General features: G+C 40.7%; 1 protein-coding gene across 1 annotated transcript; it reads right to left on the reverse strand.

Moving 5' to 3' along the window:
- Positions 1-334: 334 nt before the first annotated feature.
- Positions 335-27,948, reverse strand: LOC135546566 (potassium voltage-gated channel subfamily A member 1-like). Its single transcript, XM_064975105.1, has 2 exons — positions 24,533-27,948; positions 335-4,425 (listed from the first exon to the last, which is right to left on the reverse strand). The coding sequence occupies exon 1, from the start codon at positions 27,691-27,693 to the stop codon at positions 25,735-25,737; it is 1,959 nt and encodes a 652-aa protein (XP_064831177.1). The 5' UTR covers positions 27,694-27,948; the 3' UTR covers positions 335-4,425; positions 24,533-25,734.

The following is a 27,948-nucleotide window of genomic DNA, read 5'->3' on the forward strand; positions in this document are numbered from 1 at the left end:
CTACGGCAACAATAAACATTTTTAATGTGAACATCTTATTCCAAATTTAATTCATAAAGTCCTTATTTATTGTAACTGCCATATGCGTCTTTGGATTTGTAATATTGTTGTACTGGTCAAGCAATGCTCTTGATGATGAAGTGCTCCTCAATGTTATACACATTGGAATCCCATGTCATTGTTTTAGATCTTTTGGTGCCAACATGGGTCCTATTACTGTAAAATTCTACATCTTGAACCCTGCAAAACATGTCCAACAGGTGCTTCTTGCATAAGGGCATAACCAGTCAATTACGAGGTAACATATGAATACCATTCATAGATCATGTTGTTGCAATCCCCTACAAGTCACTCTCGCAAGTTGTTTTTATTTCATATATTATATTTTTTCTTTATTCAACATTGCACATACTCCGTTCGATGACATCTCATATTGCTGCCTACAAAAATGATATTGATGTAGAAAATCCAAAAGTCTGAAGATTTACCTAAATAAAAAAAATAAAAAATAAAATAAAAATAAGGGTAGGAAATGAACGAGCTCCAAAGATAGTACAGAGAGAAGAAGTAACTGCAAGAAAATAATACAAACATCTCCATTTAGGATGCACTTTTCAAAAACAAAGAAACATGCAGAAAAAAAGCAAGGCTGACCAAAACATCGGTATTTTATCACATTTGGACTGTAGGAATATTATAACATCTTGAAATACACTTCTACGGAGTTGTTTTAATATCAACTTTAAGAGACAGTTTTATTTTGATTTCGCTCCCTTAAATGACCCTCCAGTGTTCATGAAAATGAATGGTTCAAATACACACACACATACTGGGACAGCATTAACATTTAGTTACATTTTAACAGAAAAATAACCCATGTCATTTCCATGTGGATGTTCATGGCAAACGTACTTCGTGATGGTACAATGATTCCATGGCTGAAACATATTACTGTAACCAAAACATACACACACACTCCCTACGTACGCCCACAAACACATAACATGCACGCACATTTATATTGACGCAACTCACACACACACACACGCACGCTGCTGCTACTGTGTATTATATATCCTGTTGCCTAATCACTTTACCCCTACCTATATGTACAGCACATACCTACCTCAATTACCTTGTACCCCTGCCCATTGACTCGGTACAGGTACTCCCTGTATATAGCCATGTTGTTTTTATTTGTTATTCACTGTGTATTTATTCCTTGTGTCACTATTTAAATGTTGTATTACATTTTTTAAAATCTTTAACCGCATTGTTGGAAATGAACGCGTAGGTAAGCATTTCACTGTTCGTCAACACCTGTTGTCTACGAAGCGTGTGACAAATAAAACTTGATTTGATTTGTTTATGTTTGTTATATTCATATATACAATGGACCCTTAGTAGCTACCCGATCTATACCCAAGAAGGCACAACTTTAAAATGTACACAATAGTTAAACATGTCATTATAATGATTTTCAAGTTGTGAACTTGATTTGATTTGTATATGTTTGTTATATTTGGGGCCGTTATGTATCAAGCATGTCAGAGTGCCGATAAAGGATCGGTTTGGCCTTTTAGATCAACAATGAATAAGATAAACTGGACAGGGGAACTGATCCTAGATCAGCACTCTTGAGACACTTTGCATGAACAACAGGTTAGTGTTCAAAGACAGACCAGCTATAGTTGTCAATTTTCTGGACCTTTTCACTGTAACTATGCACACCTTGAAGCAGGCCTCATATCTATACTAAAGATGCGTGTAGATACTGCAGGCAGGGCTAAGCCCCATCTTTGATATTAGGGCATTGTGAAAAGCCTTTTCATTGACTTTGTCTTTTCAGTTCGGTCCAATCACAGTTCATCCATTACCATAATGTAGTCAAATATCATTGTTGTGGTCTTGAGGCTACACAGGCTATACGGATGACTTAGAATGGCTTTTTGTATTTTTTTTTTTTTTACAGTCTCATCATTATGCGTAGTGCTTTAGGCCGGGACATAACACTGATTGATATTGCCAAAAGAAGCCATCCCTTCGGAGTTATACTACGGATTGGGCAGATAACTAGGGAGAAGGTCAGCTTTGCTAACAGTATACAGTATCTAACAGTATAGAAACATTGTAATATCCTAGAAAAACTTGATGTTGAAAGATACCTCTTTCTCTTCCCTTAAGTCACTGCTTATTCAACTACAATTTGGGAATCCAGAGTATTTTAGCGTAACTATGGCAAGACACAACAACTTCTTGCTAGGCACACCTAAATGATACCATTAACTGCTGAGGGATTTAGCCTTAAACTATTACACTTCGACAGACATCAATTATCAGAATGTGCATGGGCTTTGTGTTTGCTTCAAAATGTAAAACAATGGGACTATGGGATCAGGGAATAAACAGCACTTACTTTTTCTGCAATCATTGGTAAATAACCAGTTATGCTTAAAGAATTTGATAACAAAGTACATTTTAGCAGAGGCTAGCATGGCATATTTGATAGGGTTTTCTGAACATTGAGGAAAATCTTGACCACAGACCTTCACCTATTTTGTAATAGAGGAATATAGGGTCTCCAATAACAATAGACATGTATATGGAGTAGGGGTGGTTGGGGGTATAATTAGGATTTTCTATGTAAGCAGATGAAGAACAGACACTGATATGAGAGCACTTTTCATCTCCAGATTCAAGTGTTCTATGTCTTTTCAGACAGTACAATGAAATATGTATGTTTTCTTTTTATGGAAGAGAATAGAAATGCAGTCCATTGTCTATGTCAAAAATACTGTACATAATATTAGGTTCCACCCCTTTCAATAACATAAAAAGAATAAAGAACTCTGGTGTTGTTGGTGCCCTGAAGCACGGTCATCTTGGGCCGACATCACAATAATAGACAGCACGCCCAGGAGCGAGAATTACTAAGATCTTGGCTGTTGACTGAACATAAGAAGGATGGGCTTAAACATAAGCTGGCATTTATGTTTTAAAAAAGCAAACACTTGATTTGTCTGACAAAGCTGCAACAAGCAAGCAGTGCATACAACTATGTGTCTTTGAAAGCAGACCAAAAGAGAGCGGGCGGATTTTCTACGAGCAGTTATATGAGAACAGCACAATAAGAAACTCAATTGAAAAATCTCAAATCTAAATTGAAGGGCAAAATCACAGATCTTGTTGGAGCAGCATCCACAACATGTTCAATGTTCATGTAAATAAATATGGAACATGTCTTCTGAAGATATGAACATTGTTAACAGTCAAACTAAGTAGAATTGTCTCAAATGTCATGATTTGCGACACATTGTTGGACACAGAAATATAAACATCGGCATATGTTCTATTCAATGTGTATCTATTTTCACAACATCTCCAGAGGAAGTGTACACCACGTACAATAAAATCAGGGTTTAAACTTTGGTTAAGTAATAGTCAAGGCTCGGTTTAAAAAAATATATAACACACATCCATGTTACTTTGCATACAGTTAACTTTAAATGGATCGAGGTTTGTGTCAACAAAGCAGCTGGTCAATTATATCACTAACATAATAAAATTTGCATCTTAGGGAAAACCCTTTTGTGTCCCTTCGGTAGATCATTCTGTGTGTTTGTGTGTGTGTATGCGCACCTGACATCTTTTGTGTTTGAGAGTGTGTGAACAGATGCTTACAGTATGTGAAAAAAAAGGAGGACAAAAATAATCAGATATGTTTCATGTATATTGTAGAGTCATTTTGTCTCGTTTTTGACTCCCTACTCCTTTCTGAATTGTAATATAGTTGTCATAACATGATGTTGTGAATTGAAAGACATTGTAGCTGGTAGCTGAGCGAGCAGCTCCGCCTCAAGCCAGCCTTATTTTGGTTGACAATACGAAACAAGATAAAAATAGATCAACTCATTCTGCTTGCTGCACATAAGCAGAGAGAAACTCCACCATTTGGTTATCAATGACAACTACAAAGCAGACCCAACTAAAACATTGTCAACATTACAACCAAACAATTTTTCTCTATCTTAATAAAATATTCACATCTGTTCTTTACAAGACACTGTTTCACACATAAAGAAAAACATATTTGAACTCGGATAAGTCTCTAGTTTCATCACTTCATATATAGGTATATATGTAATAATTAAGGCAATCATTTGGGCCATGACTTACTCATTTCCATGCCTCCAGGCTTTCTAGGAAATATCTTTGTTCCTTGTGCGCTCCGTATAATGTCCCAATGTCTAATTTGTCCATTCAAACTTCTGATGTCCGATCGCTGGGTTCACTCTTGCAGTAGACCTGTTGGTTATCGATGTCCGTTGTCTCACCCCAGATGACCAGTCATAATATTTGCTCTTTCTCTGCCAATTCCAAGAATACCAGCCAGCACATCCTCTCCTAAGCCATCAACTGATAGCACTGTAACAAAAAAAAATAAAACAGGACATGAATACCAGGTTATCATTCCAGGTTATCTACAGATACCAGGTTATCAAAGACCATTCCCGGTTATCATTCCAGTTATCTACAAAGACCAATTTATCATTACAGGTTGTCGTTACAGGTTATGTATGGGTACCAGGTTATCATTACAGGTTATCTATTACCAGATATTATCATTCCAGTTATCTACAAATACCAGTTTATCATGCCAGGTTATCTAACAGCAGGTTATCAATATAGCATATACAATATCTATCAGGTTAGCAACTGGTGTCAGCGTTTATGAACATGAAACCATTCCCATATTTGAATCTCATGGGTACCAATACACTGCAGTCTCTCCTTTTTTTTATTATGGCCCAGTGGAATATCTGCAGCATACCACATCAGATAACAATCGCCCTCGCTCGGCCATTAAGTCTGAGTTATTGGGTCCCTGACACCCTTTTGTCCTCTGTTCAGCTCGGAGCCAAATGCCTCATGTAGTTCCAAAACATTAACCTGGTTTGCCAAGGGTGGGAACTGGAGGCCAACATGGAGGGGTGCGTCATTCCACTACTGGTGAACTGCATGCTCCCTCTGCGGCTAGGGCCTCATTGGGAAAATAAACCCAGATTTAAACATTTGGATAGATAAAATGTATTAAATATATGTTTTATTGCCTAGAGCATATCGTGAAAATGGACTCTTCTCGTAATATCTATATATGAGACATTGATTGAATTAGCAATACAATTCCTTAGCATTGCACTTCTTTTTCTGTGTAATGTAAACATACCTAATTTCATGTGTATTTATTTAATAGTAAAGACATGATCAATTCAAGAGCCCTCTTCTTTGAATGAAACAGCTGGTGTTTCAGTATATCAGTAATTGCAGGATTCCCAGATTTCTCACACTGTCTCGGGCCTAGACCCAGACGTTCTGTGTTAACTCCAAGCTATGCCAGAGACTAGACAACTACAACTTTCTTACTGAGTGGTTGTGTTGTGAATGGTCAGGCTCAAGGACAGTCATGTCTGTCCTTAGGCTGCTCTCCGAAATAACTGAATTAGCATTGCATCTATGTGACATGTCCTGCTGTCTCATTTTACAACACAAACGGTACATTGTTTCCATGCACTGAAGCCAGAACCTAGTGTTGTAGAGTTTCTTCTGATGACTTTATGGATATTTTATGACTGGTTAATGCCACTTATGTTTATACTAAACCACTTATGGGTAAACATACCAAGTGTGTAAACATTCTTCGTCAAACAATTGACACACTAGTAGCAAAGTCCAGAACATAGGTCTAGGAGAAGCAAAAGTGTTAGCTTTTCACGGGTTTCACACTAGCTAGTGTAAGTTATACAATTATACAATGGATTATATAGTAGCTCCCCAGTCTATACCTAAGAAAGCACTACATTCAAAATGTATGCAATGTCATTATAAAGATTTTCATGAGTTCCATGAGCGTAATCACTATTGTTTATGTGTCTCAATTCTTCAACACGGCCACATAAATCTTCATGAATTCAAAGTGGAAATCCCAGTCTCAATTGAGCTAATTGTGCTGCCACAATACTATCGTACAGCCACTGTCTCCCCTGCCACGATATACCATCATTGATGATGACAACATTTAAAACTATTCCCCTGAATAGGTAGAGGAGAGGGACCGTAAACCTGTGACCTCAGAGACTACTTTTGTCTAGAGTTGTCTTTTTCTCTGTGCTCCTTAATAAGTGTTATATGTGTCAAAGCGCACTCGATGAGCTGTATAGGGCCCTAAGCAAACAAGAAAATGCACATACAGAGGCGGCACTTCTCGTGGCCGGGGATTTTAATGCCGGGAAACCAAAATTAGTTTTACCAAATGCTTTCAAGGAGCGGGACACTAATCCGGACGCTTATAAGATATCCTGCGATGCCCTCCAACGAACCATCCAACAGGCCAGCTTCTATCCCCAAGCCATCAGTACAGGACCCGAGATAGTATCCTACTACACCGGCTCTGGCGCTGTAGTGTGACAGGGCTTGCAAACTATCACGGATTACAAATGGAAACCCAGCTGAGAGCTGTCCAGTGACGAGAGCCTAACAACGAGCTAAAATTATTCGATGCTCGCTTCGAGGCTTGCAACACTGAACCATGCATGAAAGCACCAGCTATTCCAGAGGAATGTGTGATCACACTCTCCAAAGCCGATGTGAGAAAGAACTTGTTGAAAGATAACATTCACTAGGCCGCAGGGCCAGATGCATTACCAGGATACATACTCAAAGCATGTGCTGACCAGCTGGAAAGTGTCTTCAATTACATTTTTAACCTTTCCCTGACCCAGTCTGTAATACCTACATGTTTCAAGCAGACCACCATAGTGCCCAAGAATGCCAAGGTAACCTGTTTTAATGACTATCACCACGTAGCACTCACATCTGTAGCCATAAAATGTCTACTCTAACAATTTGCATTGTATGTCCACCCCAACCCCTATTTTTACGCTGCTACTACTCTCTGTTTATCATATATGCATAGTCATTTTAACTATACATTAATATTATTACTACCTCAATTGGGCCGACCAACCAGTGCTGCCGCACATTGGCTAACCGGGCTATCTGCATTGTGTCCAGCCACCCACAACCCACCACCCCTCTTTTACGCTACTGCTACTCTCTGTTTAATCATATATGCAAAGTCACTTGAACCATATCTACATTTACATACTACCTCAATCAGCCTGACTAACCGGTGTCTGTATGTAGACTTGCTACTTTTATATCCTCGCTACTGTATATAGCCTGTCTTTTTATTGTTGTTTTATTTCTTTACTTACCTATTGTTCACCTAATACCTTTTTTGCACTATTGGTTAGAGCCTGTAAGTAAGCATTTCACTGTAATACCTGTTGTATTCAGTGCACGTGACAAATACACTTTGATTTGATTTGAAAATGCTTTGAAAGGCTGGTCATTGCTCACATCAACACCATCATCCCAGACACCCTCCAATTCGCATACCGCCCCAACAGATCCAACAATAATGCAATCTCTATTGCACTCCACACTGCCCTTTCCCACAAGGACAAAAGGATCACCTACATGAGAATGCTGTTCACTGACTACATCTCAGCGTTCAACACCATAGTGCCCTCCAAGCTCACCACTAAGCTAAGGACCCTGGGATTAAACACCTACCTCTGCAACACGATCCTGGAATCCTGACAGGCCGACAACACATCCGCCACGCTGACCCTCAACATGGGGGCCCCTCGGGGGTGTGTGCTTAGTGAAATTTCTTGACACTTTTTGCACTAACTATTTTGACTCATCATATGTGCTGCTGTTACTGTTTATTATCTATCCTCTTACCTAGTTACTTTACCCTATCTATATGTACATTTGATCTGGCCAAGACTTTCGAAACTGTCAATCACCACATCCTCATCGGCAGACTCATCAGCCTTGGTTTCTCAAATGATTGCATCGCCTGGTTCACCAACTACTTCTCTGATAGAGTTCAGTGTGTCAAATCGGAGGGTCTGCTGTCCGGACCTCTGGCAGTCTCTATGGGGGTGCCACAGGGTTCAATTCTTGGACCGACTCTCTTCTCTGTATACATCAATGATGTCGCTCTTGCTGCTGATGAGTCTCTGATCCACCTCTACACAGACGACACCATGCTGTATACTTCTGGCCCTTCTTTGGACACTGTGATAACAACCCTCCAGGCAAGCTTCAATACCATTCAACTCTCCTTCCGTGGCCTCCAATTGCTCTTAAATACAAGTAAAACTAAATGCATGCTCTTCACCCGATCGCTGCCTGCACCTGCCCGCCTGTCCAATATCACTACTCTGGACGGCTCTGACTCAGAATACGTGGACAACTACAAATACCTAGGTGTCTGGTTAGACTGTAAACTCTCCTTCCAGACCCACATCAAACATCTCCAATCCAAGATAAATCTAGAATTGGCTTCCTATTTCGCAACAAAGCATCCTTCACTCATGCTGCCAAAAATACCCTTGTAAAACTGACCATCCTACCAATCCTCGACTTTGGCGATGTCATTTACAAAATAGCCTCCAATACCCTACTTAACAAATTGAATGCAGTCTATCACAGTGCCATCCGTTTTGTCACCAAAGCCCCATATACTACCCACCATTGCGACCTGTACGCTCTCGTTGGCTGGCACTCGCTTCATGCTCGTCGCCAAACCCACTGGCTCCATGTCATCTACAAGACCCTGCTAGGTAAAGTCCTCCCTTATCTCAGCTCGCTGGTCACCATAGCATCACCCACCCGTAGCACGCGCTCCAGCAGGTATATCTCTCTGGTCACCCCCAAAACCAATTATTTCTTTGGCCGCCTCTCCTTCCAGTTCTCTGCTGCCAATGACTGGAACGAACTACAAAAATCTCTGAAACTGGAAACACTTATCTCCCTCACTAGCTTTAAGCACCAGCTGTCAGAGCAGCTCACAGATTACTGCACCTGTACATAGCCCATCTATAATTTAGCCCAAACAACTACCTCTTTCCCTACTGTATTTATTTCATTTTATTTATTTATTTTGCTCCTTTGCACCCCATTATTTTTATTTCTACTTTGCACATTCTTCTACTGCAAATCTACCATTCCAGTGTTTTACTTGCTATATTGTATTTACTTTGCCACCATGGCCTTTTTTTGCCATTACCTCCCTTATCTCACCTCATTTGCTCACATCGTATATAGACTTGTTTCTGCTGTATTATTGACTGCATGTTTGTTTTACTCCATGTGTAACTCTGTGTCGTTGTATGTGTCGAACTGCTTTGCTTTATCTTGGCCAGGTTGCAATTGTAAATGAGAACTTGTTCTCAACTTGCCTACCTGGTTAAATAAAGGTTAAATAAATAAATAAACATATCTGCCTCAATTACCTTGTACCCCTGCACATCGACTCGGTACTGGCACCCTGTGTATATAGCCAAGTTATCGTTACTCATTGAATATTTATTCCTCGTGTTAATATTTGTATTTTATTTTTCTCTCTGCGCTGTTGGGTAGGGCCTGTAAGTAAGCATTTCACTTACAAAAGCATCTGAAAAATACAATTTGATTTGTTTTGAAACTAATTATACCAAATAAGTAAATGATATAATATAATAAAATAAAATAAATTATATCAAATATACCAATAAATGTGAAGAGCAACATAGATCTCTGACTGGACTTCCCCTTTAAGGGTTCTAATTATATTTTGTTGAAAAGAAACACTTTACTTGTACAGGACTGAAGGTGACTAACGAGGCAAGTGCAGGGCTTAAATACCTATCGTCAGTCCCTTCACCCTGACAGAGATTGATATGAATATATTGCCAAAGTCAAACAGGAGCCTATTAGCGTGCAAAGAGGAGTGGATCTGTGTGCCCAACGACTTCAGAACCAAAGCTGATGCCATACATTTCTCCTTAAGCACAATACCACAAATTCCACTTCGGTAACATTTTACTTAAAACCTGCAGGTGTAATGCATTATGACGCAATTATCATAATTCACCACAGAATACACATGAACTGTGACACTATTTGTTTTGTGCTTTCTTTTTGATTCTTCAATTTATTTATTTTTCTCTTTTATTTTGATGTTTCTCCCCTGTGTACTGCTTGTATTTACCGCTTCTACGTTACCTTATACTCAATATAATACAAGATAATTGTTCACAAAAGAATATGCAGTTATCATGAGCAGTTGTCATGAGCATGAATGACCCCACTTAAATCTATTTCTAATAATCTCATAATAAACCACATTAAATACCATCCTGGTATTGGAGTAATCATTTCAGAAGTTCTAACTTCAAATATAAGACATTTTAAACTATTGACGTGTTTTATGATGCAGCTAACTCCCAAACATAGCTTCCCAAGGAACAACGTACCCGCAGTAAGACTGTAGCAGCTCCTTTTTAAATTGCTGTGGGAAAGGCCATGCTTGGGCTTTCGTCGAACAGCAGCGGTATCCCACAAACTGCTCCAAATAACAATCATTTTAAAAAAAGAAGGAAAAAACATTTCCTGGCCAGAGGAAAATCAAAACATGGCTTAATAGAATGTTTTCCCTGTGACATTTTATTTACAACATTACTTCCGACCTTCGGGAATCTGCAATACCAAACAACATTCTTCTCGAATGCAGCTACGAGCTGTGTTTCATCGGAGTCAAATGTGTGATGAATGCTGATTGGCTTGTTAGATTTCATGGAGTGGGCTTGAAGTAGGCGAGTTGTTGTCATAGAAATAGAATGTGATTCAGGAAATAAGAGAAGGAGGGAGGGGTTTGATGGGTTAATAGATTGGAGAGGTTCCGCATGAGGCGTCGCAATTTAGGCAAAACTCTCATGGGCTTCCCAGTGGACTGTTAAAACATTTTAGAACACTAAATGCAGTCTACAGTGGTCCAATAACAATTCTGCCACCAAATGTAAGTTACCTGTGACATTTGGGGAGTTACAAATGAAACACTCGCCATCTTTTTACTAACAGACCAAGAAAAAGGCCCAAGGGAGGAAAGGCATACAGAAGCACTGTAGAGGAGCGCTGTGATCTCTCATCGCGAAGAATAAGCGACAGTGTGCAGTGTCCTGCGATGCGTACAGATCGGTGGCAGAGCTCTGCCGTAATGTCCCCACACCTCCTCGACAACTTCAGGATGAAGTCGCCACTCCCCTAGTAGGAGGTTCCCCTTCCCATGTACCTTGCTCTATGTTTAAGGACATCTGGGCCCATCTGGGCGCAATGCGCACATCTAGCATGGTCCACATAACCTGCCATTGCATGGTCCACACCAAGGCAGGCAGCACATAACAGATGGGAATCAGAATGGGCCATGTAATTGCTGAAATTGCCAGGACAAGCCTTGTTAGCCTTGGACTGCTTTCTCTCCCCCTTCCCTGATGACTTGCTCGTTAAACCTGTCGCCATCTCGTTTCGACCGGGAGCGAAGCGAAGGATACACGCACCACAAGCTGCTATTCAACAAAGGTAACATTAGCTGGAAGCTAGGTAAGCAGAAAAAGAAAGCTTTATTCACCAGGGGAGTGGGAAATAAAGCAATTCTATATACTTTCAGGCTAGTGAAAATAGCTCTAAGAGTAATGCTAGCTAATTAGCAGGCTATAACCACCTGAGTGACGATAGGCAGCTAGCCACGCCAGTGGGTGTTAATAACCACTAGCGTGGGTACCCACTGGCATGAGGCGGCAGGGTAGCCTAGTTGGACTAGTAACCGGAAGGTTGCGAGTTCAAACCCCCGAGCTGACAAGGTACAAATCTGTCGTTCTGCCCCTGAACAGGCAGTTAACCCACTGTTCCCAGGCCGTCATTGAAAATAAGAATGTGTTCTTAACTGACTTGCCTAGTTAAATAAAGGTAAAATTTAAAAATATATATATATGCCGACTGTGTTTAAACCAAGTAACTTGAGGTAAAAATGCACTGCTAGGCTTATCTTTTACAAGGGGATGGTGCTTCAATGTTGGGGTAACACACTTTGAAGAAACAGCCACAATCCTGTTAGCCAAACAAAACAAATGGTGGCTTAGCATGAAAGGTTGCTAGCTTTGACACGTGTGGTGCCGTTCGCTATCTATCTAGATAGCTCGCTGAACTGTCGAGTGACCTAACTCTAAACGGTGGGAACCAACGTAGAGCTAGAGACCTTGAGTAGAAGCTGCTAAAACTAGTGGAAACCTGTTCTTAGCGGGATGCTAAAGCAGTGGCGCTAGCGAGTCAACAGCACTAATTGCATGCAGGCTGGCTACGTACTGTGGCTGGGTCGTTCCACCTAACGCACCTAACTCCACGTAATTGTTGCAGATTGTGGCAAGGGTTTGAATCTCACATTCGTTTTTTCCCCCCCTTTGAAAATATAGAATTACATTTATTGTGTTAGTGTGTTGAGAAGAGCAGGAAAACCTTGTAAATGAAAATGATGAATACCTTTAATGAGGAGTTTCTTGTTGGAATACCTCTTGCAGATGTCACATAGGCTACTACATACATAGCACAGCTACATAAATAATAATCGCTACTATAGGCTATATTACATAGACTACACTAACATGTACTATTTCTATGCGTTATTATAATCATCGACTTTGTCACATATGCGTTATTTGAATCAAGCATCGAGGACCAGCAGTGAACAGTGTTATCCTTAACAGAAATGCTTGATGCGAGGGGTGCTGAATCCAATGTTAATGTGCACTGTTGTTTCAGTGTCAACCGCTTTAGCAGTGTGTGCTACCAGACAGAAATGATGAAGACAGTAAATTACAGCTATTTGATAAGTCCATAATGATCTTCAAAAATGTTTTTAGGATGAATTAAAAACTTAAACGTTGTTGATAACTGCATATTTTTTCTCTCCATAAAAGCACATGGATGTGTGTGAAATGGATGAGCAAAAATGTGGGATTAGGTTTCCATCCAATTGGCGACAGATTTTCATGTGAATATTCTAAAATACGCATAAAGGAAATATGCACAGTTGACCTATTTTAAGAAATGCCATTGGTTGGTGGATATAAAGTCTAAGATATTTGATAGGCTGATGCAGAATTTGTTACAGGAAATAATCACTGCCACCTGCTCAGGTTAGCATAGGGCTAAATGTGTCAGGTTGTGTAATTGGAACAGCTAACGTAGCGTTTGATCACGTGCAAATAAGTCAACAATTTAATTGGCTGATGAGCATTTTGATGTCCAGGTTAAACTTAAACTTTTTCTAATGTTCGCAAGGAGGGACCCTGAGAGTCTCCTTAATGTACATATTGTCATGAATTTTACTTGTGATTCCAACTTGAATGTGTTATTGTGTATGTATTGTAATATCCATGAAATTCAGTATCTTTGACTGCCATGTGGATATTGGTAAAAACTTGAACTTGAACATGCGTGTGTCGGCTATCACCGGTTAACGCTTGATCTGATTGAATCTAGGCCTTGCCAAGTACAGGCATATCCAAGCAGTGAACAAGAGGTAGGCCTATACAGTGTGTTTCACCATAACTTTACTGATCTAAATTACCTGTGAAGAAGCTGCCTACCCTGCCTTAAAAATTCAGATTTCTTGGTACCAATACTCATAGATACGACAACCTCATAGGCAAAGCTTAATAATGACCAAAACCCAAGGCACATCTTTCTCAGATATAATTTGATAGACTAACGTAGGGACCAAATCCCTTGAGCCAGTGACACAGACTGACTGATGAAATGCAGAATTATCTTGGACTGCTAAGAATTCTCAACAGCCTCATTCAGATTCTTTGAATTCGTTCTCTATTGATGTTCAAGTGGCACGGATTTCAAGTGGATACAAACCGATATGGAGAGGACTGAAAACCTGAACTAATGGAGGGGATGATGGCTGTCATGAAGGGCTTCAAGACAATCGAGAGACTATAATGGAAACACTATGTACTGTAGTATGGAGAGAATTAAAACAGACAGCCTTAGAGACCCAACAGACACACGTAGCTCAGGAGGGGGGGGGGGGTGCAGCCTTCGCTTCCTGCACACTGACACTAATCCAAAGGCTGGAGGATTCTTTCCTCATTCTCCTGCAGGCACTGCTCTCAGATCAGTCCTGACATTCACAGTCACACAAAGCAGACTATAAATATGCAGGCCACACACACGCAAACGCACACAAATAATCAACATTCGGTTCACCATTCTCAAGCTCATTTTAAGCCCACAGCCGCCAATTGTCCGCAGAAAATATTCAGACGTCGTTTTGCTACGGTTCATCAATGCAGATTTATCTGCAATGTACTCTTTTGCTGCCATGGTTGAGTGCCCACACAGACGCTGTTTCTTTTTCTCATTGGCTGTGCTGTGTTGGTCAGCTGTGCTAGCCAAGGCAGCCCATGCAAACAAGCGTGGCGTATGTGACGTTTGTGGGACTCAAGTTGATTCAAAGCGACTAAGGGGGGGCACTCGGAAAGCACATGTGCAATGCACTGTGAGTCATATTACACCATGACAGACCATCACGGCGAATTAAAGGCATGGCGCTGGCGGGGTGGCGGCGGTCGGTAAACATCATTAATGCAAAGACGCCCTCGTCCCATGTAAACAAGCTCTGTGCACATGGGATGGCAGGACTGGCAAGAGCAGATCTACGAAATACGGTGTTTACGAGTGAATTCACTACAAACCGACTAAGGGAGCTTATACAGCCGCAACTCAAATAACTTCAGTCCTACAATAGCTTTTTTGTTGGAACATTGCTGTGAGGTTGAAGAAACTATGTTTAGACACTTTTCTACTGGTGTAAAAGTGGAAAGCAAACCTGGCTACAGTCAGGTTGCTAGGCAGTGACAAACGCTCCAAATGCACTGTGTTTATGGGATGTAGGGAGGTCATTGCTGGTATAATAAAAGTCCATAGCAAATATATGCCAAAAGATATTGAAATAATAACAACTAATGGCAGCTATACACAGTTATACATGTGCAATTCTACCATGGTTGTGCCACATTGTACAATTCACAGACACATTTTTTAAAGGACCAGGGCATCATTACTGGCACAGAGTGAGAGGTTCAACCATGAATAACTCATATTTATTTATGCACCAACTCACAAGGGCAAACAGTAAAATGACTGTGCATGTCTACCTTATAAGCTTAGGAAGGATATACTACTATTAAGAGCCATATTTCTACTTTGCACATTCTTCCATTGCAAATCTACCATTCCAGTGTTTTACTTGCTATATTGTATTTACTTTGCCACCATGGCCTTTTTTTGCCTTTACCTCCCTTATCTCACCTCATTTGCTCACATCGTATAAAGACATGTTTATACTGTATTATTGACTGTATGTTTGTTTTGCTCCATGTGTAACTCTGTGTCGTTGTATGTGTCGAACTGCTTTGCTTTATCTTGGCCAGGTCGCAATTGTAAATGAGAACTTGTTCTCAACTTGCCCACCTGGTTAAATAAAGGTGAAATAAATAAAAAAATATATAAAGTGTTGACAACGAAGTACAAAGTTTACACCTATTTGTTCAGATGGGGTTAAAATACCTCCCTAAAAACTAGAAACAAAACATCAAAATGTGAGGATAGAGGATTGCGAATGCACGAGCAGGACAAACCTGCATCGTGTGAAACCACAGCCAAAATGGGAAAGTTCAGCGAGCATGTCTGATTCTGAAGCCTCTATACAGCCAAAAGCAGAAATGGTAACATGTCTGTGACTCCCTAGCAGAGGAGAAATGCCAGAATGGTTGATTTATAGCCCCACTTCCCACATAAATCACACAGATGCATCTGAAACAAAAATTATATCAGCAGTCATCTCTACCCAGACTTCCATCCCTCCTCTTCGAATTAATTTATACTGTCAATGACCTTCATCCATACGAGAATGATAAAGCCATTTGTTTCCAATGAATTGCAGCTCATACAAATGATCTGTCCATGAATGCCGTTGTTTATGTATGTGTGCGCGTGTATGTCAGTAAAGTATTGAGTTAGCGTGTAGTAGGTCCCTGGTTTTATCGCAGTTACAGTTAGGCAGCAAACCACACAAATATGCTACACTGGTGTCAGAAGTGGGATGGATGGCTGTGGTCAGGTATTTTACATGAATGTTATATGACCAATTAGGCCCATGGGCCTTACTGAAGTCGCAAGATCAAATCTGGCTCACACGAGTGGAATTATTGCTTATTGCTTTTCCATTCCTCTTCATTACCACAACTCTGTCTGCCTATTGGATCATATTACGCTGGGGTCACTAGACACAGCTTTCTTTGTAACGCCTTTGGCCACAAGTGCCTTTCCTGACCGCACAGCACTGCTGAAGCTCCTTTGCCTAATCTTACAATAACACCTGAGAACAACTTAGTCCTCTTTACCTCCCACATTCGCCTACCACAGAAGGCCAATGCAATAAACAAAGGTTTGAGTTAGCGACGGCAGTTGGTGACACATTAAGCATAACTTGTAGTAAATAAAGCAAGAAATGTAGGAATGACCCACTTACACACATTAAGTAAAGAGTTCGGGTCAAGCAAGCAACTCATAGGACATAGGACACACATAAATAAAGTAAAATGCAAATGAAAAGTGCATTGTGCAGTCCATTTGGCGTGAATAGTGAAAAACCTCATTTCATAATTATCTTGTGCCAGGAATCCAGTAAGCCATGAAACGCTGCCCAGGCGTCTGGACCTGACTGAAACATTTGGACTTCATTAATGAGAAGGAAAAGGTGGATGTAGGGGGATGATTAAGGGGGTGCTGTGAATGAGAACAGCTGAGAAAAAACACATAAAATTGTTGCTTTGCTCTCTTTCTTGGCTTATTCCATTGATTAGCCATTTTTTTTTGTTAACTACAAAGGGGCTGGGAGCGGGTGAGCGTGATTAGCCAATGTGATTGACCACACAGTGATTGTTCACACAGGAACTTTCTGGAATTTTCTAACTATCTTAAGATGAATGCACGAATTGTAAGTTGCTTAGAGGGTCTGCTAAATGACTAAAATGAATCCGCTGCAGAACAAATACCATTCCCTCAATAATAGCATTTCACAGATGTAGCCCTTTGTAACAACCAAATGGTTTTGCTGTAATACTCGAGAACTTCCTAGAAGTGATCATATTAGTCAGAACCACAGGTCTCCAGTGGCTATCCGGATGCCAAGGAACCAATCTGAGCAGCATTACTTGATTGATGGGCGGTAAGGAAAGTCGATGAAGGAGTGCACGAAGACGTTTTGAAAACCAATACAAATTTCAATGTGGGTGATAACAGTATTTACACTTTCCCAGTCAGGAGCTAAAACACAGACAGACATGTATAAGGAGGAGTTCAATAGATGTTGACAGTGCCAAGGTCAGGAGTTCTGGGATAGATAGAATAGGATAGTTCCATCAGCCAGAGTGCAAAACACACGTTACACTGGTATCACTAGGCCTAGGATAATACGGTTATTATTCCACTGTTTTTACACCGTTACTCTATCCTTCTAATTCACAAACGTTGTGGGGTGGATACATCTCAAAAACAGTACATACACAAAGAAATGCAGGTACACAACCAAACAGTAACAAACACACACTTCCCGTGTGTCCATAGCTGTGTGAAATCTTGCTGCGCGACATAGAAATGACAGCGAAGTGCCACATTTTGACACGTGGCGTTGCAACTCTGAAAGTGTGATGAATAATGCAACCACACACTGAGAGTTAAACCACGCTCCCCAGTCAGAGGGCAGAAACCACTTAAGGGCACAACATGTAACACATCAAAAAGGATCAGAAAAGTGATATTAAGAGTTTTCCCAGTTTTGCTGAATTGCAGTTGGATTTCAGACTCCAACCCACAGGTGCTGTAACTGCTAGATGGAGTCACAAAATAAATCTCTCATATATTAAGTTGCAGTCTGCCAGTGGTTTGTTTGTGGGGAAACTGCACATATTTTCCAAACAGAGGGTGAGAGTTGGAAAAACAGACTCTCAAACCACTTAAAAATACACATATACAGATGAGCGTACACACACACGCACAGGCATACGCACACACACTTTACTCCGACACAGTATACATCAGAAAATTCCAGTCACGGTTGCTATGACAATGCTTACACCACAAATGTTCTCCTCTGCAGCTTATCGTGGCCCCCAGCCCCCTTGGGAAAAGTGTTTTTAACTTTAGGCCTGGGAACATAACAGTGGAGGAGCATAAGCCTCAACTGATTGATCAACTCTGATTGCCCAATTTGTGTTCCAAAGCTACACCGGAGAGCCTGGTATACAGTTAAACCTTCCAGATGTTAATATTCCCAATTATTTCAAAAAGCAATTTGGAAATGACGTAATACTCAATGATGAAAGTATGAAAAGGTCATGTGTTTGAGCTTTTGTTGGCATATGTATTGAGAGAAAACCAGAACTCTCATTGACTTGAATAGGAGCTCTTACAGTGTATTACAGATCGTTATCCTTCTCTTTTGAACTTACATGAATTAAGACAAAGGTAATCTCGTGCCACAAGGTTCTCTCTGTTCTCTGTGATGACACCCCTTGGTGTGTCTATACAGAATAAAGATAGCTGGCAACGCAACAACAAATGGCATCAAGACAGGTTATTTTCAAAATACAAAATCTCTCCCCAGCACAGCAGGAAATGCTATCAGCTATTTATAGCCTCAAACGTGCAATTTTTCAGCCAGCACTCAAGGGAGGGCACAAAGTCCCAATTAACTCACCGGAAACTCACCAAGGCAAACAGTGAGATTACTAATGATAAGGCAGATGCTCAAATACAAGCTAGAATATTTTATCTCAAAAGGCAGCAAGTACCACAGCCTCGCAGATGTGTCGTACAACAAAGGTGTTTGGCCTTAATACTATTAATCTCCTAAACAATAGCAGTCAACAACAAATGATTGTGGTTCAGTAGACTATGTGTAAATGGCAGCGGGGAGGAAATTGGACCGTTTTTAAGTGAATAATGTGGAAAATTGAGAATTCTTTGTGACCTTGTTGAGTGGGATAAATGTTCATGAACAGCATTTAAGCCACTTCATTCAGGATATTGCAGATTTGATCATTTCTTTACACCTCGGTCATTTTGTTAAATGCAGGTGTTTCGTTGCTTTTGGAACATTGAAAGAGTAGGCCCAATTCTACATAGGACATAAAGTGGCAGTTGCCCCGAACACAGATTAAGCTGAGTTCTGGACTAAAAATCTGTGTCCAGGAAACCAACCCAAAGAGTGCTGTGTGCATCTTGAGTATTTCTTGACATGCAGTGAAAAGTACAGTAGACTGGCTGTATGATCTGTTAATCGATGTCAAATAGTTAGAACGTGTTAACCAAACCATTAACATCATTACACTGCAACTATCTACAGTACAACCAGCTACCAAGTACACAAATAAGAAGCTGCTATGTTAATTGGAATTAAGGATGGAAGATCCCTTTATAAATCACCAATAAAGAAGAAACAAATAATACTTTGTCTTTCATCGTGTTTACGTTACCTAGTAATTGTTAGATAAACATAATTGCTGTATAATCATTTACTCGAGAGATCCATCTTTAATCTTTCTCTTTCCACCTGCCGGTGGAGCAGAGTTGTTTCTCAAGGATGGGTAAAAAGGATTATAGAAGAAAATAACAAATAAACAATTTGTTATTTATAAAAATGGAGATGGAATTTTCCATCACACGAGCAGTGTTTTAACGTGCCAGCTGTAGAAGACCTCTGACGAATGAGCAGAAAACCATGACTGTATAAAAACCAAGACTTGGCTTGAGGGAGAAAGGACTTACTGTTAGTGGCTCGAGAAGTAAAACAAAATCCTAAAAGAGAACTTTGTCGTTTCCTGCGTAATCCACCAAAGAAGTGAACGCCTTCCCAAAATAATTCTGTGGATCTGGCCAAATAAAATTTGAAGACATACAAAGCCCTTGAGCACTGACTGTTACTTGTAAAGAGAAGTAGCATGTTTTGCCAAGGGGCATATCTGCAAGTCTCCATCAAAACCTCTGTGAGGAAGCCAAAACCAATCATATTTGACCATTCAAGTGCTTACTGGTACATTTTTGTAACATGAGTTTTTATAAAATCAAAGACAAGGATAATTGTAAAGCAAAGGTTCCACAACGACTCCTTAGGAAAATATATCCCAAACATTTATGGTCGGGGGTAACGACATGTCTATGTTATCTGACGAAGCCGTGAGAGACTCCATAAGTAAATAAATCATTCAATTATGGATGTTAATGACATCAGCAATATAAAGTAAACAACAGCATTCTCCACCCCTCAGCAGTATTTCTGTAACTATTTACCTCAGTTGGTTTAAAAACAGCTCCCTTTGACTATGTACTAGACCAATTACAACCATGCGTTTCAACTTTTTCTTTAAAACGGCCAATTGATTTTTTGGGTAACACTACATTGAAGCATACTTTATAAAGGGTTTATAAAGGGTTTATAAAGGGATTGTAAGTAGCTTATGGACTGTTCATTAAAAATGTATGGTTAATAATAAGCAGTTATCACTAATATTAGTCTCACAATTTGTCAATCAAAATCTCAATGAGTATAGCTGTTTATTATATTACCTATAAACATATAATACATAGTCAATAAACCACTTACAAACCCTTTACAAAGCATATCTTGATGATGTAAAATGTTACCTGGTTTGAATCATTTCACTTTGAGAAAATATGATTCCGCTTGCTTCCCTTGACCTAAGCATATCTTTGAACAAAACCACGTGGTTTGTCAAGCACCATAACAATAAGGGTTCTCTTTCATTATCAGAATGTTCATAATTTTTTACAAAAGACCAACTCCCATGCACTTTATGCGGGGGATCTTGGTCTTTGTAGTCCTCCGGGTTGCCTTCTGAGTCATTTACAGTGAGTGGAGGCCCCTATAGGCTGGCTCCTTGTGTACACACGCATGGACTCACACACGCACTCACACATGCACCGATACACCCCGGGCCCTGGAGAGCTAGCATTAGTCACTCCACATAAAAGCTTCCAGTCACTCCAAAGCAGGAGAGCACAGAGAGTGAGTGGGAGACTAGGTCTACTTGGTCTCCATTTATGGCATCCATTTTGGCTCCACCTGGACGAAAGATGCCACTGCTTTGATTTTGGGAATACAGGCTTACGTTTATATAACTGATCAATAGAGAGGGAGGCTCTGATCACGTATCACGGGTCATCCAGGGTTGATGGTTTCAACGTCCATTGGGAGTGGCCTTGATTAGTCATGAGTGAAAAATGACTATGCTTGATTACATATATCCCTGACTAGGAACATGATCATGTTGCTCATTGCATTTCATAACATATGGTATCCATCGTAAAACGTGTGCTGGTTAACGTAATCGATTTGTAAACCATGATATTACTTTGGATGAAATCATGGGAAAACAAACTAATTAAGTGGTTTACATCCTTCACATACATTGTCATTTCGTGGTTGGATTACACAAATAACCTGGTTGCATTATCTAGGTCTAGGATCTATTTTTGAAGCAACCCACATTTGTAATGTGTAACATTTACACTATAGGCCTTCATTATATCAACTGATATTCAAACCTCTATCTACTTTACCTTTTAACCTTGTTGCTTTACCTGATTGTTCGACATTGATTGCGCAATCTTGGATATGAACACTACATGAAAAGTTTACACTGTACAGCTCATGTGACGTTGTTTGTTAGGTGTTTACGACAACCAGCGAGGCCCTGCTTACTCGTCCCTTACTTATCTCAACGCTCTGTTCAAGACTCCCAAAGCTGATGACACATCTGGAGCCACTAAAGTTTACCAGCAGGCCACTAGCCTCCCAGCCAGCAGCCCGCATCGTCAGGAGGAAAAAGTTTGATGGTTGAGCAGCTGTTGCATTGCATTAAATCTCGAGCTTGTTAATATACTACCACTGCTTCTCTGCAGGGCCTTCGCTTGCACCCCTAGGGACAACCAAGTCTGAGTAAGACTCCATGTGACAACTCTGGGAAGTGCTTACCTGTCCAGCGGTGTGCTAGGATTTAATTTCCTCCTGCCCCAGTTTACATGTGTGACTCCAAACTTGAGTCTATTCTAAGGACAATATACACACTTCCTAGCTACGCTCATTAAGACTACAAAGACTCATAAAGACAAAGACTTGGTAGCATTGTTGTGCCAATTTATGTCACCTTACCATAAGTCATGCTTTTTCATTACTCTGTAATAAGAGTTTAACTACTGTCCTTACACCGTAACATCACGCAACAACCGTTGTCTCCATACATGTGAGTCAGGAAACCCTGAAACCCTACACTAAAGCATATGTGTAACTAGCAACATTATCTACACGTCTAGAATGAGGTAACATAATCGACTCCTGCGCGCACCATCCGATTAATTCAGCTCATTGGAAAGATCTGTGGTGAGATTTTGTGTTGTTAACAAAGACTCAGGTTGCTATCTTTCAATGGAGGCATATTGTGTAACTTCAACATTGAAACCCCAAGGGGGGGTTTCATTTACACAGAGGTTAGTCTCCTTAAGCGCCCACGTGTACATTAGTCAATCTCTTCCGCAATTGAGAACTACAGTGGGATTGTTTCCATACAGATCAGCCTTTCAGTTTCCATGCACACACAATATTTGTGTAACTTAGAATTGCAATGCAATACAACATAACATAGTCTATAAATATGTCAGAGGGAGGCCCAGACATACTGCACATGTCCAAAGAGTCCTCTGTAGCTCAGCTGGTAGAGCAGGATGTTTGCAACGACAGGATAGTGGGCTTGATTCCTGGTACCACCCGTACGTAAAATGTATGCACAAATTAAAGTATTCAGACCCCTCTGAATTATTTTATTGTGTTACAAACTGCGATTAAAATGGATTAAAATGTACTTTTTTTGTCAAGAATATACACAAAATACTCTCATGTCAAATAACTCAAAATAGTTGTTGTATACAGTAAGAATTCAGCCCCTTTGTTTAGGCAAGCCTGAATGACTTCAGGAATTTTTAAAAACTAAATCCATTTTAATCCCACTTTGTAACACAATGAAATCCAAGGGGTCTGAATACTTTTGCAAGGCACTGTAAGTTTCTTTGGATAAAAGCATCTGCTAAATGGCATATATTATACTGTATATCATAAACTGTACTAGAGAAGGCTCCAAACAGAAATGTACTGTTTTTGCATCAGAGCAAAGTTTGCACCTATTATTCTCCCAAGGGAATAAAACATAAAAGGGAGAGACAACTTTGTGCTAAGTGAACTGTTTTTATCTTTTCGATCAGATCTGACCCACTATGTAGATTCACAGAGTATTCCACACATACAGTACGTAGCTTCAGTCAGACTGGTTGTACATACAGCCTCAATGGGAAAATGCACTAAACCAAATACAGTGTACACAAATTGACTTGCCAGGGTCACCAAAGGTCACCTATAGCAACAGCCATCCAAATGAACACTGTATCCTTTGAATTGATGCCTGGAGATGAAGAAACCCCATGCAAATCTGAAAATGTTACACTAATTTATCCTACTCTTCATATGAGGTGAGTGTATGGTAACAATTGACACTGCAAAGACCGTCACGCACATGAAATCAGAGGTCAAACACACTCATAATAATGTAAACTTATGACGCCTGACTTAACATTGGCATGTGATGCCCCAACCTCTTTTTAACCAAGCTTGATGGCAAGCAGTAGCCGTAGCTGACACAGGCTTAAGTAAAAATGTTTTAAGTTAAAATTGAAGGCATTGATGCCATGCTGGGGAAACGGCAAGCAGATGCTGAGTAACCTTTTTGATGAGTCTGGATATGAGTCTGAATGTACTGTTTCAAAAGAACAGTGAATGCCAGTGAATGTTTTTGTCTGACAGGCATTGACAGGTTTTCTGGATAAAGACCCAGAGCTCTGAGTGCAAAGAGTATACAAATACTGCTTTGTACAACTCAGTATTAAATATTAAAGTATTATATTAGGCAGAATGTCAGGGCCCCAAAAGCATCAATGCTGTCAAACATTAAGAGTGTGTGTTTGTGTGTGTGTGTATTGGGGCTGTACAACCAAGTAGTTTCGGGTGACTAATTAAATGAATGCAATCAGCAGGCTAGTAGTGGCCTGTGCAGCACATTATCGTTTGTTTTGATATAGTTGGCCTAGTCTATTCATATTTAATGGGATTACTACCGTCAATGGAAAAAGTGCGTGAAGTTATACCTTTATGTACGCGCATATCTTACTTTTTATAATGTTGCATTATTGAATATAGTTCAAAATGTATGTATATCCTACTATAAAATGTGGGTGTAATATGGCAGTACCTGACCTGATTCAAAAGCATTCAGCAAGCAACTAAGGCTTTCATCAATTCATTTGGAACGTCTCCAAATGGTTCCAAAGTGCGTCACATCAAGTGTGCGGTGACATCAGTGTGTGTGTCATGCTCATATACAGAAAACCCCATCACAAAAATGTGTATCTGTGAATGGTGATTGTATTTAAAAGGTGAACATACCTTGAAAACAATCGCCTGCTGGAGATCTTGGTGCTTTCTGGGATGACCAACAGACCTTCCTTTCTTTCTTATATTAGAGAACTGTGCACTAGGTCCAGCGAACAAGAGATAAAGTTCACAAACCCAAAGTTTCCATGATGACAGTCGTTTTTTCCCATGTTGGTTTCAGTCAACGTCCGTGTAAAGGGATATTGTCAGTTAGTTTGAGGTGGTTTTAAAGGGACGGGGTTGTAGTCGCGCAAGATATCCGTGCAGGACCTCCCGTGACAGCCCGTGTGGAGCAATTTCTCATGTCAATCTGCAGAGTATCTATTGTAATTCTTGTGCTTCACCTCCGTGGTTGGTCAATAAAAGGCTTTATTTAGGCCTAAGCGTTGCAGAGAATGTTGTTTGCCAAGCGGTTCACTTGTTGACCGCAGTGTGCTGCCGAAATAGATATCATGCTCATTTACTCAAGAATCTCACACATGATTTAGCTATTTCAATGTTTCCGATCGATATTGAATGTTTATTTTTTTTGTGTGTACACAGATAGGTTAGACCTACACTGAAACGCAATGAGAATGGATTATTGTTCACAATAAAAAAAAAATCTCAATACTCTTTAGTCAAACGAAGGGTGTATAGGGTGCCCTATGGCCTACAGTTTCTGTCTCTCAACATAACTTCAAAGTCTATCTCTCTTGAAAGTCAGCGACTCAAACAAGCTTTTACAAAAGTGCAAACAAGGCCTACTATGAACGTTGCCTTTATCGCATAACAGCAAAACGACATCTATATCTCCCCTTCCATTATTGACAAATGAAACTCATAAAGTGCGTATGCATAGCCTGTCTATTCAATATTTTCGATTTCATTTGTAGGTTTACGAGGCCCAGATAGGTAGCCTATATCTGATATCATATATATCTGATTACATTGGTGATAATAGTTATAAAGCTTTTGATTTGGACGTATATTTTCCCGTAGGCCTATATTCCTCTAATCAGCCACATGGCAAAATAAAACCCCATATTTGAACTTCCCAAAATCTAGCTAAATATAAAGTATGTGTGCGTCTGTCTGTGTGCGTCTGTCTGTCTGTGTGCGTGTGTGTGCGTTCCTGTATGCGCGCAAGTGCGCACTTGTGTGAGTCTGACCACCTATGTGTGTGTGATTTGACAGCATATCTTTCTTCACGGGAATAATATTTGTTTTTGTCATCACACATCAGTCTGTTGTGACTTTGAACATGTACTGTTTTTCCTGCCAATGTCTGTCCCATTTCCTTTACTCGGGCTTTTGTCCACCCCACACAGCGACTCCGTTACCCCCTCTTCCATCTCCATGTACTCCGCTTTATCACCCAGCGAAGAGCCTGAGGGGGAACCTTTACATTTTTTTAGAAAGTTGGGGAAATAGGGGCAGGCAGGTGGTGGGGTTTCAACAACCGGTGGCGAGTCTGCTTCATTATCAGTCTCCCTGTGGTAGAAGTAATTGAAGTTGGATACAATGACGGGCACTGGAAGAGCTATGGTTAACACACCCGCTATGGCACAGAGCGAGCCAACTATCTTCCCACCGACAGTTATTGGTTTCATGTCTCCATATCCGACCGTGGTCATAGTGACGACAGCCCACCAAAAAGCGTCGGGAATACTTGTGAATTGAGACGCGGGTTCGTCTGCCTCGGCGAAGTACACTGCACTTGAGAACAAAATGACACCAATAACGAGGAAGAAAATCAGAAGCGCTAGTTCCCTCATACTGGCGCGGAGGGTATGTCCGAGGATCTGCAGTCCTTTGGAGTGCCTGGAGAGTTTAAATATGCGAAAGACTCTGACAAGGCGGATTATTCTCAAGATTGCAAAACTCATTGCCTGGTCCCCTTTGCCTTGCTGTTGAGCAAGATCTGTGCCGAGCGTGATGAAATAAGGCAAAATGGATACAATGTCTATAGTATTCATAATGTTTTTAAAGAAATCCGTTTTACTTGGACTTGCAAAGAAGCGCACAATAATCTCAAATGAAAACCAAATAATGCATACCGTCTCCACAATGAAAAATGGGTCGTTAAAAGGGGTCTGTCCATGGGGTTCTGTCGAATTATCTCGTGGTTTAAGGTATTCTTTTTCGTCCCTGAACTCTGGCAACGTTTCCATACAGAAAATGACTATTGATATAACAATGACTAAAACGGACACGACTGCAATCCCTCTCGCAGGCTGTGAGCTCTCTGGGTATTCAAAAAGAAGCCAAACTTGGCGTTTGAACTCGTCCTCTGGTAAGGGTTTCTCTTCCTCTTTGACAAAACCCTCATCCTCCCGAAACTTCAGCATTGCCTCCTCCCCAAGTTCATAGAATTTCACCTCCTCAGAGAAGATGTCAAAAGGTACATTTTGCGGTCTCTTCAATCGCCCCCCCGACTGGTAATAATAAAGAATGGCATCGAAGCTTGGTCGGTTCCTGTCAAAAAAATATTCGTTCCTTAGAGGGTCGAAGTACCTGATTCGTTTGTCCGGGTCTCCCAAAAGAGTGTCAGGAAACTGTGTGAGAGTCTTAAGTTGAGTTTCAAACTTTAGTCCGGACACATTAATAACAACTCTTTCACAGCACCCATACTCACTGTAAACATGTTCGTATCCTGATTGGGGACGTCTATCTGTGAGTGAGACAGTCTCTTCATCATCCATATTACAGAGAAAACTGGAACTCTTGCTTCCCCCGTCCTCCTCTTCTCCGCCTTCCGCCTCGTCCTCCTCTATCATATCCTCCTCGGATCCAAGTAGCGCCAACTCCGAGTGGCGCAAGTCCCCACCGAGAGTCTGGCGACTCCTTCTCCAACGTCCTACGCCGCGTTGCTTTTTCCTTTCTCTGAGAACCTGCTGCTCAGACTCATGGTGGTGCTGCTGTGGCTGTTGCGAGGAGGAGGGGCGCGAGACGGTACTGCCGCTACTGTTGTTGGCATTTGATGAGGAGGCGGTGCGAGACTGATGCTGCTGGTGGTTGTTAAGGAGATGGCCAGAGGACTCCCCTCCTTCTCCAATTGCTGCACCCTCAGCAGCGGCTGTTGCCTGTTGTACCTGTCTCTCCCTTTCGTGCTCCCTTTCCCGTGCGCGAGCATACCCGTAAGGCAGTCGAGTTTTGCATCCATTATCTGAACCTATCATGGCAAACTCCATTTTGAGGAGGGTGTAAATTCAGTTCCCAGTGAATGATGTGATCCCTTTAGCGACTCGTGTAGGCTAATGGAAAGTAACAAGTTGTAGCAAAGGGCGCACAGGTTGGTTGATCCTGCTTTGACAGATAGCAGGCACCTGTTATTCAGTGAGGCGTAGGTGAGTTAAGAATGCGTAATTAAAGGTCCATTTTTGAACACAGTTCACGTTGTCGTTGACATAAAACACATTACTATATTTTTGTAAAAGCGAACTCAT

The sequence above is a fragment of the Oncorhynchus masou genome, chromosome 1, assembly GCF_036934945.1.
Source record: "Oncorhynchus masou masou isolate Uvic2021 chromosome 1, UVic_Omas_1.1, whole genome shotgun sequence".
Classification (NCBI taxonomy): domain Eukaryota; kingdom Metazoa; phylum Chordata; class Actinopteri; order Salmoniformes; family Salmonidae; genus Oncorhynchus; species Oncorhynchus masou.

Excerpts from the sequence above, each read along its gene's own strand:
- LOC135546566 (XM_064975105.1), bottom strand. The coding sequence starts at position 27,693 with ATGGAGTTTGCCATGATAGGTTCAGATAATGGATGCAAAACTCGACTG.